Source organism: Schistocerca cancellata, chromosome 9 (genome assembly GCF_023864275.1).
Source record: "Schistocerca cancellata isolate TAMUIC-IGC-003103 chromosome 9, iqSchCanc2.1, whole genome shotgun sequence".
In the NCBI taxonomy this organism is placed as follows: Eukaryota; Metazoa; Arthropoda; class Insecta; order Orthoptera; family Acrididae; genus Schistocerca; species Schistocerca cancellata.
In genome coordinates this window covers 124,414,933-124,432,023 of record NC_064634.1, presented here as the reverse complement: position 1 = coordinate 124,432,023, position 17,091 = coordinate 124,414,933, and the positions used below count along the sequence as shown (strand labels likewise).

The 17,091-nt window shown below is 41.0% G+C and overlaps 1 protein-coding gene across 1 annotated transcript in view; it reads right to left on the bottom strand.

Annotated features, from left to right (window-relative positions):
- Positions 1-17,091, bottom strand: part of LOC126100910 (required for meiotic nuclear division protein 1 homolog) — an 88,927-nt gene that overhangs the window by 20,112 nt on the left and 51,724 nt on the right. The window contains exon 4 of the mRNA XM_049911576.1: positions 3,613-3,772. Within this exon, the coding sequence (XP_049767533.1) occupies positions 3,613-3,772 (160 nt within the window). The remainder of the gene's footprint in view (positions 1-3,612; positions 3,773-17,091) is intronic.

The following is a 17,091-nucleotide window of genomic DNA, read 5'->3' as shown; positions in this document are numbered from 1 at the left end:
GTACAGATAGTCCCACACTTCATCTGGGCACACTGCATGGGGCGCAAAAAATCTAGCAGGGTTCAATGCCTATGCCAATGCTCTATTTCGACTGGACAGATATTTAATGCTGGGGTGAAAAAGCCGAACTTGTCTACCTGACAACATAAGCCATTTTACAACAACCACTTGGAAAGAGATATACGGTTTCTGTGGCGATTTGTGTCGTCAATCCTGTTATGATGATATTGTCTAAGTAGTTAACACAGTGTGGAATACCCTGAATTAATTGCTTTAAGTATTTTTTTAAAAATATGGCAGGGGCACTAGCAACTGCAAATGATAAATGATTATAATGGAAGAAGCTGAATGGCTTATACGGCCAGCAACTGTTTTGGTTCACTATTGAGTGGAAGTTGTAGAACAGCAACTTTTACATCTATTTTTGAAAGATATTGATTGCCCTTTGGCTAGTCACAAATCCTCTGGGTGAGGCATAAAGTGGAGGTCAATGTCGGACTGAGCTATGATAGTTGCCTTTGAAATCACCAAATTCATAAAGGCCTATTTGGTTTTTTAATGACAACTATAAGTGCTGACCGCTGACTTGTAGAGGCAGGTGAAATGATGTCTAGTTTCTGAAGTCATCTAAGCTCAGCCAGAATAACACCAATACAAGTAAATGGTAGTGGACAAGCACTACAAAATTATGGTACTGCTGGTAGCTTCATAGAGATATGAGCAGTAGCATTTTTGTACAATCTAGCCATGGTTTGAAAATCTCCTTGTGTATATTGCAAAGAGAATCAAGGTCAGAAAATGGCACTGTTTTTGACACTAAATTTACTTGGTCCACAATTACAAAACTATATCTTGTAATAGCACAGATGTAAGAGCGTTAGGTGATTTCACTACTAAGAATATTAGCACACACTCTGTGTTTTTGTACTAAGCTGTAAGTGACAATTCTCTGAGGAGAGAAATTGTCTTTTTGGAGTAAAAAAATTACCCATCACTGAGCCCTTTGCAGAGAATGTGAGCTCAGCCACCAATATGTCTCATTGTTTAATGACATGGCATCTTCAGTGCCCAGCTGAAACTCCACAAACTGGCCAGAAATAGTAAGAGCCAATGTCAGCCTCTATGGCGCTGGTGGAATTAACTTGTCGTCTGCCGCAGTTACATGGTGTGGTGTACTGTTACTGGGCTGTGATGCTATGGGATGTTGACAAGCAGCTTATTGACACACGTCTGCCAAGTGCTCAAGTTTGCCACACGCCAACAGTGTGTGGTGTATGTGAGTAACAGTTTCTTGATAGGAAAGTGTAAACTGTTATCAGAGCAAGAGTCATCATATAAGCTGCACACTGAATATATCCAAATAGCTAAAACCAGACAGTCCATAATAAAATCAGTCACTCTAGGCGTAACAATATAATGACATACTGGGCACTGAACAATTGCTGGCCAACCAGGTGACCTATATCAATGCAAGAGGCACAGTCCAGATGTGTTCCGCATCTTGTGGCTGGAGGTAGTGGCTGTCATAGGGAGATGTAGTATCTCTGAATTGCTACTGATACTCATTGTAGGCAGGGATACTAAATTAGCCATTAGCAACCACTGATTTCTTACTGTGTTCACTCATATTACAACACTACAAACACAAACGGATTGTGTAATATCAATGAGATGCCCATATTTGATATGTTAGCAATCCTGATACAATGGAGGAAGGTGGTGCAGATTAATTGGCTACATTCTCATTTTTTTTATTATTTATGGAAAGTACTTCCACATTTAAGCAGGGCACAGGAGGAAGTACTGGCAAGTGCAAAATCAGTCAAATTGTGCTGCATTGGTAATGTAACTGCTAAGGCTGTCTGCCTATGAAGCATTTATATGCTGCATTTATTACATTGTAAAGAAGCAAGTTAAGCTGTGCTCAACTCGAGGTTTGAATTTAACACTGCAGTGCTGTACTAAGCACGATGGTGTGCCCTTGCATTCCTCCCACCTCTGAATCGATTTTGGGCAGTTACAGGGGGACCTATAGCCCAACATGTACTTGAAACACAGCACAAAGACTTATCATTTTTATCACTGTTAGAAGTGAAAGAAGCAATAAGGATCAGAAAAAATCATAGGACTAAACGGGCATAGAAACCCAGACCATTAGCTTTGTAGTCTGGAATGTAACCCATTGAGCCACCAATACATATTACTAGAAAAACCTTAATAATATATTTATCAAATGGAAACTGAACTGAGCCAAGGGAGCAAACATTAGTTACAGAATACTATACAAGCAGTAAAAAAAAGAAAATATGGTGGCATTTTACCTTATTTGCTTCTTAAGTTACGAAAAAAAAGAGCAACAAATAGCTTATTCATGAGTACTTTTTTTAATGATCTATTTATTCAAATAACTACCTAGATGGAAATTTATTGAATAATGCCCATCTTGGTGTGGCACCATGACTGGCCTTTGGTTATTTATGCTGTGAAGCTGGGCAGCTACCTGGGAATGGATGTGAAATCTCAAGTTGGTGCTGTTCTGATGGGTGCTATTTAAGTAGACAATCTGCTTTTGTGCACAACATTGGAAAAAGTGTTTGAACTGCCATTGAACACAATCTGTGAGACGTCAGGCAATGTATCTGAGGGTATATGAGTGTGGATGTAATGTGTCAGTATCATGATGAGTTTAAGTCAGTATGGGTCAAATGAGAGAAATGTGCGATTTAAAATGGGATATAACTGCATGAACAATAAAGTTTGATCAGAGAGTTTAGGCCTCCTATTGAATATGGGATCAGCTGACTGATATTGAGTCTTACATCTTTTTTGCAATATTCTCGAATTTTCCACAATTCTCCTGAATGGCAATATCTCTTTATGCAATGATAGTGCTTGAAAGCAATTTTCCAGAGTTACTGACATTAAATATTACCACATATCACCTATATTTATTACGAACAGCAGCAGATTCTGAACTCTTTTGAGCAACCACTGCATTTAAACTTTTTATCAACGATGAGCACATATGCTGAATTACTGGTTTCCATCAGAAATTAAATCAGTTCAAGCACAAATCTGTGATATCTTGTTGCATGCATACCTTATTTAACAACATTGTAGTATTGTATCATAACTGTTCCAAAACTGTGCATCTCAAAGACAGGCTGACAATTTGTATCGTATTTATTTCAGCATACAATCATGTATTTCCTCTCACAAAGTCATTGCAGTCATCGTTCCACATTGGAGACATGTATTGTCCTTTGATACAACTCACAACATGGAAAATAAAAATAATACCTCCACACCATATCTATACCTTTACATTTAACATCTTTGTTTATCTATACCTTCACATTTAACATCTTTGTTTATAACTTACAGTTGCAAGTATCATTTGTTGCTAAGAAGGTTTAGGGATACCATCACAATCTGTACTACTCTCATTCCAATTCTTTCATTTTTTCATAACAAATTATATCAAAGTTATCATACATTTGTAATACATACATCTTAATTTCATATGAAAGGAAAACACACTAAGAACATTAGTAATGAGGAAAGTAAAATAAGAAAACAGAGAGGGAGGGGATGTGATCAAAATACTCTTACCTCAGTTACAAATTCAATTGTGTCTACATAACGGGACAGTGAAGCTTCCCATATCCCTAATTTTACAGACAAAGCCATTGCATTGGAGAAAGTATATTTATCCAGATATGTTGTTTCTTTGGATGACAGACACAGATTCCCATTACTTAGTCTGCTGTGGCTGAAATGTAAAAGAAGAAAGTCAATTTTCCATTCATTGTTGTGGTGATATAATTAGTTCACAAATTCTGCATTAAAATTTTAAAGAATTCTTTTTCACATTTTAGCATATCACAAAACTCCCTCTCATTTTCAATAGCATGGAGGTTGTTAAAATCGTAAATACATTTCTTCCCCTAGAATGTGTGGTTTCACACATTGATCTGCCTTTTATGTTGCAGGATATTAACAGTGGTGGGCTAGAGTAAGTGTAGTGGGTGAATGGATACAGCACATTTTAAACTGAAAATAATGCAACAGGTAGAAACTTTGGGGTGAGGATAATGTTCTGGAAATGGTGTGTGTGTTGTGGTCTTCAGTCCTGAGACTGGTTTGATGCAGCTCTCCATGCTACTCTATCCTGTGCAAGCTTCTTCATCTCCCAGTACCTACTGCAGCCTACATCCTTCTGAATATGCTTAGTGTATTGATCTCTTGGTCTCCCTCTACGATTTTTACCCTCCACACTGCCCTCCAATGCTAAATTTGTGATCCCTCGATGCCTCAGAACATGTCCTACCAACCGATCCCTTCTTCTAGTCAAGTTGTGCCACAAACTTCTCTTCTCCCCAATCCTATTCAATACCTCCTCATTAGTTACGTGATCTACCCACCTTATCTTCAGCATTCTTCTGTAGCACCACATTTCGAAAGCTTCTATTCTCTTCTTGTCCAAACTAGTTATCGTCCATGTCTCACTTCCATACATGGCTACACTCCATACAAATACTTTCAGAAACGACTTCCTGACACCTAAATCTATATTCGATGTTAACAAATTTCTCTTCTTGAGAAACGCTTTCCTTGCCATTGCCAGTCTACATTTTATATCCTTTCTACTTCGACCATCATCGGTTATTTTACTCCCTAAATAGCAAAAATACTCCCTAAATAGCAAAACTCCTTTACTACTTTAAGTGTCTCATTTCCTAATCTAATTCCCTCAGCATCACTCGACTTAATTTGACTACATTCCATTATCCTCGTTTTGCTTTTGTTGATGTTCATCTTATATCCTCCTTTCAAGACACTGTCCATTCCGTTCAACTGCTCTTCCAAGTCCTTTGCTGTCTCTGACAGGATTACAATGTCATCGGCGAACCTCAAAGTTTTTACTTCTTCTCCATGAATTTTAATACCTACTCCGAATTTTTCTTTTGCTTCCTTTACTGCTTGCTCAATATACAGATTGAATAACATCGGGGAGAGGCTACAACCCTGTCTCACTCCTTTCCCAACCACTGCTTCCCTTTCATGCCCCTCGACTCTTATAACTGCCATCTGGTTTCTGTACAAATTGTAAATAGCCTTTCGCTCCCTGTATTTTACCCCTGCCACCTTCAGAATTTGAAAGAGAGTATTCCAATCAACATTGTCGAAAGCTTTCTCTAAGTCTACAAATGCTAGAAACGTAGGTTTGCCTTTTCTTAATCTTTCTTCCAAGATAAGTCATAAGGTCAGTATTGCCTCACGTGTTCCAACATTTCTACGGAATCCAAACTGATCTTCCCCGAGGTCGGCTTCTACCAGTTTTTCCATTCGTCTGTAAAGAATTCGCGTTAGTATTTTGCAGCTGTGACTTATTAAACTGATAGTTCGGTAACTTTCACATCTGTCAACACCTGCTTTCTTTGGGATTGGAATTATTATATTCTTCTTAAAGTCTGAGGGTATTTCGCCTGTCTCATACATCGTGCTCACCAGATGGTAGAGTTTTGTCATGACTGGCTCTCCTGAGGCCATCAGTAGTTCTAATGGAATGTTGTCTACTCCCGGGGCCTTGTTTTGACTCAGGTCTTTCAATGCTCTGTCAAACTCTTCACCCAGTATCTTATCTCCCATTTCATCTTCATCTACATCCTCTTCCATTTCCATAATCTTGTCCTCAAGTACATCGCCCTTGTATAAACCCTCTATATACTCCTTCCACCTTTCTGCTTTCCCTTCTGGAAATGGTATAAAGTTTAAAAAGTATGTTATGGAGCATGTAAAAGCACACAGGTTGTTTGTCAATTTATGATAGGGAAGGAAATCGGCTGAGCCCTTTTCAAAGGAACCATCCTGGCGATTTAGAGAAATCGATGAAAACCTAAATCTGGGTGTCTGGATGAGGATTTGAACTGTTGGTCTCCCAAATGCGTGTCCAGTGTACTAACCACTGTGCCACCTCAATGGTACAAATGGATGTAGGTTGATGTAGTTATGTATGGGTGAAGAGACTTGGACAGAACAGACTATCATGGAGAGTTGCATCAAATCAATCTTCGAACAGAAGAAGACGACGACAACAACAATGACAACAACAACAATAATCTCTGACACTTTTCTCTTCATCTGTGTTTCTATGTTTATAACTATACCCCACAAGCCACCTTGCAGTGTGTGGCAAAGGGTACTTTCTGTATCACTGTCACACATGCCCTTTCCTATTCCAGTTGTGAACAGTTCAGAGGAAGAATGACTGCCAGTAAGCCTCTGCATGGGTGCAAATCTCTCTCTAATTTTATCTTCATGATCTTTTTGTGAGATACAGTAGGATGAAGAAACACATTGGTTCACAAATCTAGGTACATACTTTCTCTGAACTTTAACAATAATCCACACCATGATGCAAAATCCCTCTCTCGCTGTGTCTGCAACTGCAACCGGTTGATCATCTCTGTGGCGTTTTTGTACTTACTAAATGATCCTATAATGGACCATTCCACTCTTCCTTGGATCTTTTCCACTTACTCTGTCAGTCTGATCTGGTGAGGATCCCATACTGATGAGCAATATTCATGTATTAATCGAACAAGTGTTTTGTTAGGTATTTCCTTTGTTGGTGGACTACACTTCCTGAGGAGCCTTCCAGTGAACCTTAGTCTGGCATCTGGCTTACTCACAGTTAATTTTATGTGGTAATTCCATTTCAAACCACTACGTACTCATACTCCTACATATTATATGGAGGAAACTGCTTCCAGTGGTTGTTCTGCAATTGTGTGATCGTACAATAAAAGGTGTGTCTTTCCATCAACGTATTCTCAATATGTTACACTTGTTATGTTGAGGATCAACTGCCGCACTCTGCATCAAGAATCGATCCTCTACAGGTATTCCCGCATTCTGCTACAATTTTACAGTGTCACAATTTCTCTGAATACAACAGCATCATCCGTAAAAAGCCTCATGGAATTTCTGACATTATCTTTTTGGTCATTCATATACAGGGCACTCTAAAATTCCCCTTACAAACTTCTAGGACTTGCAGAATTGGAACGAATGTCCAGAAATGTACAGTGTCCACACTACAACCATCTGAAAACATGGGTAACGTGACCACTTTTACAATTAATTTACATTAGGTGTGACCCAGTACTTCACTTGTTTTATAATTCCAGTCATGAATTACTAAAGAAACAAAAAGGAAACTTACTCAGTGTTGACAAACAATTCCAATTCAGCTGTGCAGTGTCATCTTGGAACACCACAATCATACCTGCTGATGGTGAAGGTACCTCTTTCTCAAAGCCATTGCATAATTGTGGCGAAAAGGATATACACTCCTGGAAATTGAAATAAGAACACCGTGAATTCATTGTCCCAGGAAGGGGAAACTTTATTGACACATTCCTGGGGTCAGATACAACACATGATCACAATGACAGAACCACAGGCACATAGACACAGGCAACAGAGCATGCACAATGTCGGCACTAGTACAGTGTATATCCACCTTTCGCAGCAATGCAGGCTGCTATTCTCCCATGGAGACGATCGTAGAGATGCTGGATGTAGTCCTGTGGAACGGCTTGCCATGCCATTTCCACCTGGCGCCTCAGTTGGACCAGCGTTCGTGCTGGACGTGCAGACCGCGTGAGACGACGCTTCATCCAGTCTCAAACATGCTCAATGGGGGACAGATCCGGAGATCTTGCTGGCCAGGGTAGTTGACTTACACCTTCTAGAGCACGTTGGGTGGCACGGGATACATGCGGACGTGCATTGTCCTGTTGGAACAGCAAGTTCCCTTGCCGGTCTAGGAATGGTAGAACGATGGGTTCGATGACGGTTTGGATGTACCGTGCACTATTCAGTGTCCCCTCGACGATCACCAGTGGTGTACGGCCAGTGTAGGAGATCGCTCCCCACACCATGATGCCGGATGTTGGCCCTGTGTGCCTCGGTCGTATGCAGTCCTGATTGTGGCACTCACCTGCACGGCGCCAAACACGCATACGACCATCATTGGCACCAAGGCAGAAGCGACTCTCATCGCTGAAGACGACACGTCTCCATTCGTCCCTCCATTCACGCCTGTCGCGACACCACTGGAGGCGGGCTGCACGATGTTGGGGCGTGAGCGGAAGACGGCCTAACGGTGTGCGGGACCGTAGCCCAGCTTCATGGAGACGGTTGCGAATGGTCCTCGCCGATACCCCAGGAGCAACAGTGTCCCTAATTTGCTGGGAAGTGGCGGTGCGGTCCCCTACGGCACTGCGTAGGATACTACGTTCTTGGCGTGCATCCGTGCGTCGCTGCGGTCCGGTCCCAGGTCGACGGGCACGTGCACCTTCCGCCGACCACTGGCGACAACATCGATGTACTGTGGACACCTCACGCCCCACGTGTTGAGCAATTCGGCGGTACGTCCACCCGGCCTCCCACATGCCCACTATACGCCCTCGCTCAAAGTCCGTCAACTGCACATACGGTTCACATCCACGCTGTCGCGGCATGCTACCAGTGTTAAAGACTGCGATGGAGCTCCGTATGCCACGGCAAACTGGCTGACACTGACGGCGGCGGTGCACAAATGCTGCGCAGCTAGCGCCATTCGACGGCCAACACCGCGGTTCCTGGTGTGTCCGCTGTGCCGTGCGTGTGATCATTGCTTGTACAGCCCTCTCGCAGTGTCCGGAGCAAGTATGGTGGGTCTGACACACTGGTGTCAATGTGTTCTTTTTTCCATTTCCAGGAGTGTATGATGGAGTCAGGAGTTGTGGATAATTATCTTGATAAAGGTGATGAGCAGCTCTTTTATTACTGTGAGCTTTGCCACACAGAAGGATCATGTCAGTGAATTCCGCTAACATGTACTCAACCAAGTTGCTCCAACACTCACAGACACTTGAGTGAGGCTTGAATCAGGTCAGAGAGGCAGGACAGACATCAAATGACATCAGCCAATCTGACATAAGCATCCCTCATCCCCCGCCAGTTTTCAGCCGTTTTCAAATGGCTATAGTATGGAAACACCTTCATCTACACACATACTCTGCAAGCCACCATATGGTGCGTAGTGGAGGGTACCCTGTACCATAACTAACCATTTCCTTTCCTGTTCCACTCACAGACGGCGTGAGAGGAAAAAAGACTATTCATATGCCTCCGTATGAGCCCCAATTTCTCGTATCTTACCTTCATGATCCCTATATAAAATGTAAGATGGTGGCAGTGGGATCATTGTGTAGTCAGCTTCAAATGCCAGTTTTCTAAACTTTCTCAGTAGTGTTCTTCGAAATTAATGTCGTCTTCTCTTCACAGATTCCCACTTGAGCTCCTGAAGCATATCCGTAACACTAGTATGTTGATTGAACCTACTGGTAACAAATCTAGCAGCTCACCTCTGATCTGCTTCCATGTCTTCTTTCCATCCTGGTGTGGATCCCAAACACACAAGCAGTACTCAAAATATGTCACACTAGCGAACTACAAGTGGTCTTCTTTACAGATGAACCACACTTTCCAAAAATTCTTCTAATAAACTGAAGTTGACCATTTGCCTTCCCTACCACAATCTTCACATGCTGCTCATTCCACTTCGTATCACTTTGCAATGTTACGCCCTGATATTTAAATGACATGACTGTGTCAGAGCAGCACACCACTAACGCAGTAACCAAACATTATGGGTTTGTTTTTCCTACTCAACCATATTAATTTACATTTTTCTACATTAATACTCAGCTGCCATTCATCACAGCAATTAGAAATTTTGTCTATGTCATCTTGTATCAACCTATAGTAACTTATGTTCAACCTCTTCCTTTACACCACAGCACCATCTGCAAACAACCGCTGATTGCTGCCCCCCTGTATGCCAGATCACTTATGTATACATAAAATAGCAAAGGTCCTATCACACTTCACTGGGGCACTCCTGACGTTACTCCTGTCTCCGATGAATACTGAGGACAACATACTGGGTTCTACCAGTTAAGAAGTCCTTGAGTAAGCCACATATCTGGAAGCCCATTCTGTATGCACACACCTTCATTAACAGTCTGCAGTGGGGTACCATGTTGAATGTCTTTCAGAAATCTAGAAATATGGAATCAGCCTGTTGCGCTCCATCCATAGTTCGCAGTATATCATGTGAGAAAAGAGCAAGCTGGGTGTCACACGAGCGATGCTTTCTGAAGCTGTGGTGATTCTTGGACATGAGCTTATCGGTATCTAGGAAATTTATTATATTCAAACTCAAACTATGCTCTAGAATTCTGCAGCAAACCGATGTTAAGGATATTGATCTGTAATTTTGCAAATCCATTCTTTTACCTTTCTTATATACTGGAGTCACCTGTGCTTTTTTCCACTTGCACTGGTCAAGAGATTCGCAATAATTGCAAACTAAGTAAAGGGCCAATGATCTACATCTACATAGTTACTCCGCAAGCCACTGGACAGTGCATGGCGGAGGGTACCCTGTAGCACTACTTGTCATTTCCTTTCCTATTACACTCATAAATAGAGTGAGAAAAAATGTCGGTTTGTATGCCTCCATATGAGCCCTAATTCCTCGTATCTTACTTTTGTGGTCCTTATGTGCAATTTATGTTGTCAACTGTAGAATCATTTGGCAGTTAGCTTCAAATGGTGGTTCTCTGAATTTTGTAAATAACGTTTCTTAAAAAGAACATCGCCGTCCCTCCAAGGATTCACATTTGAGTTCCTGAAGCATTTCTGTAACTCTTACGTATTGTTCAAACTTACCGGTAACAAATCTAGCAGCCTGCCTCTGAATTGCTTCAATGTATTCCTTCAATCTGACCTGGTACGGATCCCAAACACTTGAGCAGTACTCAAGAATAGGTTGCACCAGCATACTATATGCGGTCTCCTTTACAGGTGGGCCACTCTTTCCTAAAATTCTCCCAACAAACCAAAGTTGACATTCGCCTTCCCTACCACAGTTCTCACATGCTCATTCCATCTCATATCGCTTTGAAACATTATGCCCAGATATTTAAACAACTTGACAGTGTGAAGCAGGACACTAGTAATACTGTATCCAAATGTTACAGGTTTGATCTTCATACTTATTCGCATTAACTTACATTTTTCCCCATTTAGGGCTAGCTGCCATTCATCACACCAACTGGAAATTTTGTCTAAGACGTACATTCCTACAGTGACTAAACTTTGACACCTTACCATACACCACAGCATCATCAGTAAAGAGTTGCAGATTGCTGCCCACCCTCTCAGCCAAATCATTTATGTATGTAGAGAACAGCAGTCCTATCACTCTTCCCTGGGGCACTCCTGATTGTACCCTTGTCTCTGATGAACACTCACCGTTGAGGACAACTTACTGGGCTCTATTATTTAAGACGTCTTCGAGACACTCACATACCTGTGAACTTATTCGATATTCTTGTACAATTGTTAACAGCCTGCAATGGGGAACTGTGTAAAATGATTTCTGGAAATATGGAATCTGCATGTTGCCCTTCATCCATAGTTCCCAGTATATCATGTGAGAAAAGAGCAAGCTGAGTTTAGTACAAGCGATGTTTTATAAATGCACATAACAGTCTCAGAAAGTTTATTATATTCAAACTGAGATGTATACTTGAACTATGATGTAGAGTACTCTTTCAAAAACCGAATTGGGATTCCATCTGGGCCTGGCAACTTATTTGTTTTCAACTCTTTCAGTTGTTTCTCTATGCTTGGGATGCTTATTACTATGTCATCCATATGGGATTCTGTGCAATGGTCCAACAATAGTACATTTGTACGATTTTTCAGCATGAACCATTTCTTAAACATGGAATTTATAACTTTAGCCTCCCTTTTGCTATTTTCTATCGCCAAACCAGACTAGTCAACAACTGAGTGAATGGAAGCCTTGGACTCGCTTAGTGGTTTTGCATAGGACCATAATTTTTTTTCAGGTTCTCTGCCAGATCTTTAGCCAAGATATGATTGTGGCACCTGCTATACACCTCACACACAGATCTTTTCACAGGCATGCATATCTCAAATAATCTTTCACTGTCGTCATTGGCTTGTCTTCTTTTGAACTGAGAGTGCAACAGCTTTTACTTCCTCAGCATGGGTTCCAATTCAAAATATTCTCCTTTCAGTCCCCTCTACAAGTCCTAGAATTCGTAAGGGGAATTTTCGAGCATCCTGAACATTGTGAAAAGTAAGTGTCCTATGACACTCGCCTGGAGCACACCCAAAGTTCTTCTTCTCTCCATTCAGAACTTACATGCTGTATTCTGCTTGCTAGAAACTCTACAATCCCATCACACAAATTGATATGTCTCTTAATTTGGTTATATCATACAAAACGTTTATCAGATATACCATAAACAGTTTTATTTGCGACACAAGGAATAATTTCACGAATAATGTATTAACACAACTAACTAACTTCTGAAGAAAAAGAGAACACAAAAAACTTTCTTGACTGTGTGAATGTTCATATAAACTGAGTTCCAGAAATAACAGTCACATATTGAAAACCCAAGAGTCTATATGAATGATCTTTGTTATAATGGCATTAAGTCTGACACATTTTCCAGTGTGTAAGACATAGCAAAAACTGGATACCAAGTCCTCTCCACTGAGTGACATCCCTTTGACAAAGCTTCACTTCTTACTGATGGTGAAGAGTAGAGGAGTTGATCATGTAGGCACATCTCCTGCCGAGGTCTTGCCAATGCAGTTGGCTGCGCTGGAACTGCACCCTTCCATCACAGTGCGGGCCTAAGCAGTTGTCTCGTCAAGTAACACTTCTGCTTGATTGGCTCAAACTTAGTTTCAGCATAAGTAGAAAATGGTTTGGCCTCGTGCACTGTTCGGAGCTGTGTGTGCGCCTTGAAGCCACTGCTCACTTGGCCACAAGTGTTGCCCTCCGTTGAGTTTCTAGTAAGCTGGCTGGTTTGAATTTCTGCCTCCTACAGACTGGAGGTGCCACCACTGTGATGTATGTTGTGTGGGTCGCTGTTGATGCCTGTTGCACTTGTCACCACAGCACATATGCTCACATTGTGTTCATTAGGTGTACTGTGGGAGTGTATTGAATGGCTTCTGGAAAGACATAGGAACACGGAACCTACCTGGTACCTGGACACTGCACCTACTGATTTCTAGGTCTCGTGGATAAACAGAGTGAACTGGGTTTCACAAAATCATTGTTATCAGAACCCAGCAGTAGAATCGTTCTGCATTTTGCTACAAATTCAGGTTCCCTAAATTTCCACAATAGTGATTCACAAAAAGAACATTGTCTTTCCTCCAGAGAACCCCATTTGAGTCACGAAGCATCGCTGTAATACTCGCATGTTGATCGAACCTACTGCTAACAAACCTAGCAGCACACCTCTGAATTGATTCAATGTCTTCCTTTAATCCAACCATAGAAATCCCAACCACTCGAGCAGTACTCCAGAATGACTCAGACTAACGTTCTCCTTTCAGGCCCCTTTACAGACTACACAATACTTTCCTACAATTCTCCCAATAAACTGAACACAACTATTTGCCTTCTCTACTACTGTCCTTATGTGCTCATACCATTTCATATTGCTTGTTACGCCCAGATATTTAATCAATGTGACTGTGTAAAGCAGTACAATACTAATGCTGTATTTGAACATTATGGGTTTGTTTTTCCTACAGGGAGTATACACAAATAAAGAAAAAATTCCCGGATCTCCCAGTTAAAAATACATTTTCTCTTGGGTGAAATTCACTTTTTCTGTGTTAAGTGACAGTGTACTTTCCATATGAACTATAAAACTTATCAATCCTTTGAATGTTTATGGTTTTATATACCGGTGTACAATTGCCCGGAACTTTAGAAAACAAAACTCAGGGGAAAAAAACGTGTTTTGTAAAGATCTTTGCTGTGCAGTAAGATGTATGCTGCATATTTTCGTATTACGGAAGTTTAAATTTGAATTCCACCAAACACCGCATGTTACTTTCCGCAGGATTGAAATCGAGATCACGATGCACTTTTGTAGAGCTCATGTCACATGCTCTCGCCAGCCAATGATAGCAGATATTCAGAGCATAAGACATGTGATGTCATCAGCCAATAGCAACATCACTGTTAAATAGCACGAACACACAAATAGGAAAAGTTAAATTAATATATATAGTGTTGCTACAAGAAAAGCAAGGCTTTCACATATAATACTGGTGTCTAAGATTAATAAGCTGCAAGAGAAGGTAACCTTTCACATGTAATTTTGATCTTTTTTGCACGTGCTACATTATAAGATACATCACACAAATAGGCCAGTAAAAATTTTAATAACGATATAAATGTCTGATCTTCTGGGCTCGAAATTCTACTAAATGGCTCATCATCAAAGAGTTGGCTTTTAAATGAGAGTCAAATGCTCTCTGATTTAAGAAATTCATCGTACATTCTCGCACATAATTCATCTTGAGTAAAACGAAATTTACTTTGAAAGTAACACTTTTCAAACCACCATTCGCAATATTTTGCCGCGACCTGTTAGAAACTAGTTTGTTCCAGCGGTTGCCAGAGAGCGCCAGATAAGAGGTGTCACAGTGCTTGTACAGGTACGATGACGTAGGAAGCCCATATGTTTGTATGTGTAAAACATTAAAAAATCTTACATTACATCATAAAAGCAATAAGACATCAGAGGATACTTGAAGCATGTCGGAATTTCAAGGACCATACTAAAATGCATAATTCGGCTTAAAGAGCACATTCGTATGTTCAGATTCCCCATGAAGCATAGGCTTCAACCTGATATTAAGCTTTTCAGTGTGGCTTTCGAGATGTAAATTTTCTTGGTGTACCAGTACTGCATTATTCATGTTTGGTTCTTTATTATGGCATAGTGCCATATGTACTTGATGATGAAAATGTGCACTTGAACTGCAGCAAAGAGTTGAAACTGGCCAATAGTGTGGAATTAAACACGTATTTTCAAATAAATTGACTGTCTCAGCGGACAAGATCAATAATAGGCAAATTTCTGTAGCAAACTGACAAAAGAAACTTCACTGTTCTGCAAGGTGATCAATACTAATATTACATTTTAGCGTTCCATAATTATGTGACTGTATTTTAATTCTCTTGATAGCTCCCGGCCACTCCATTCTGTTTTTATTTGACATGAGAGCAGTAAAGTAAGAGGAAACAGCAAAATCACTAAACATAAACGCGTGTCATGTGAAGACTACCCGCCTCCTCACAACAACGCAGACTGCTCTGTGCATCAGCCCTGGATTTACGATATTTCCGAACAGTGGCGACCCGCCCCCCCTTCTCAAAAATATGTTCATTTTGCAGCACACATCCTTCTGAAGAGTCTGATACATAAAACATATATGTTCAAGGAAATGTAAGACATGTTATTTGGTCATAGGTGTGCCAAAGTGCAGTGCCATGCTTCTCCGCACAGCATTCTTATATTGCACTTTACTGTATTTCGCTCTGTGGAATTCAAATGTGTATATTTTGTAATGGATGCCCTCAAACTATATTCAGCACAGTGGAAATTAAAATGTCCTGTGGTGCCCATCCTGTTCCCAATCGGCCGGTTTGACATCCTACACTCTAAAAAAAAAAAATTGCAATTAATACTAGATGGGATTATTTGTAACCAGAAGAACAAGAACTCTTCCAAAAATTTGCAATCTTTATTGCCTGTTATCTAATAACTTGCTGTATTGTGTGACATAAAATTAAATATAGAATACATAAAACGAGCAAAGGCATGAGGCAAGCAAGACAGTACACATTTCTTCAATCCTTAGGTCCTAGAAATTTTTTCTCTCTTATCTTGCTACAGATTTACATGGTGTGCATTCCTTTCTGCGAAAGAATCTATTACCTCTTCAAAGTTTGTCAAACGTTTTGCAACATGAAAAATGAAAATGTCGCTGTCTAATACTGAAAAAGCTGTTAATACAAATAGTACCCAAGACTGGTGTGGTTTCTCAATCTGATTATGAAATAGGTCTTTCTAATATTGTAGCAATTGAAGTATACAACAAATAAACAAAACTGTCTTGGCACAAATGGCCATTTTTATAATGCGACAGAATATAATTCACAAAGTACCAAACTTGTCATTCATTAACACTGAGGTTTTGCAAGATTAAGTTTTTAGTAAAGTAAAGATAAAATACTAAACAATGGAAAGTCCAGGATGGAATGTAACTATTACGAAAAGGAAAGTTGCTACTCACCATATAGAAAAGATGCTGAGTCATGATAGGAACAACAAAAAGACTGTCAAAAATAAAGACCCCTCCCCTCCACACACACACACACACACACACACACACACACACACAGTCTCAGCCAACTGAAACCACACTGTGAGCAACAGCATCAGTGCATGATGGGAGTGGCGACTGGGTGGGGATAAGGAAGAGGCTGGGGTGGGGAGGGATAGTATGGTGGGGGTGGCAGACAGTAAAGTACTGCAGGTTAGATGAAGGGCAGGGGAGAGGTGGGGATGAAGGGAGCGGAGGGCGAGGGGAGTAGCAGAAAAGGGTTATTTGGTAACCGTGATAGTGTTACGGAAATGTTTAACAAACTCAAGTGGCAGACTCTGCATGAGAGACGCTCTGCATCGCGGTGTAGCTTGCTCGCCAGGTTTCGAGAGGGTGCGTTTCTGGATGAGGTATCGAATATATTGCTTCCCCCTACTTATACCTCCCGAGGAGATCACGAATGTAAAATTAGAGAGATTAGAGTGTGCACGGAGGCTTTCAGACAGTCGTTCTTCCCGCGAACCATACGCGACTGGAACAGCAAAGGGAGGTAATGACAGTGGCACGTAAAGTGCCCTCCGCCACACACCGTTGGGTGACTTGCGGAGTATAAATGTAGATGTAGATGTAGAAACAAAAAGACTGGATGTGATGGCTGTGTAGTGCTGGAATGGGAACAGGGAAGGGGCTGGAAGGGTGACGACAGTGACTAATGAAGGTTGTGGCCAGGAGGGTTACAGGAACGTAGGATGTATTGCAGGGAAAGTTCCCATCTGTGCAATTCAAAAAAGC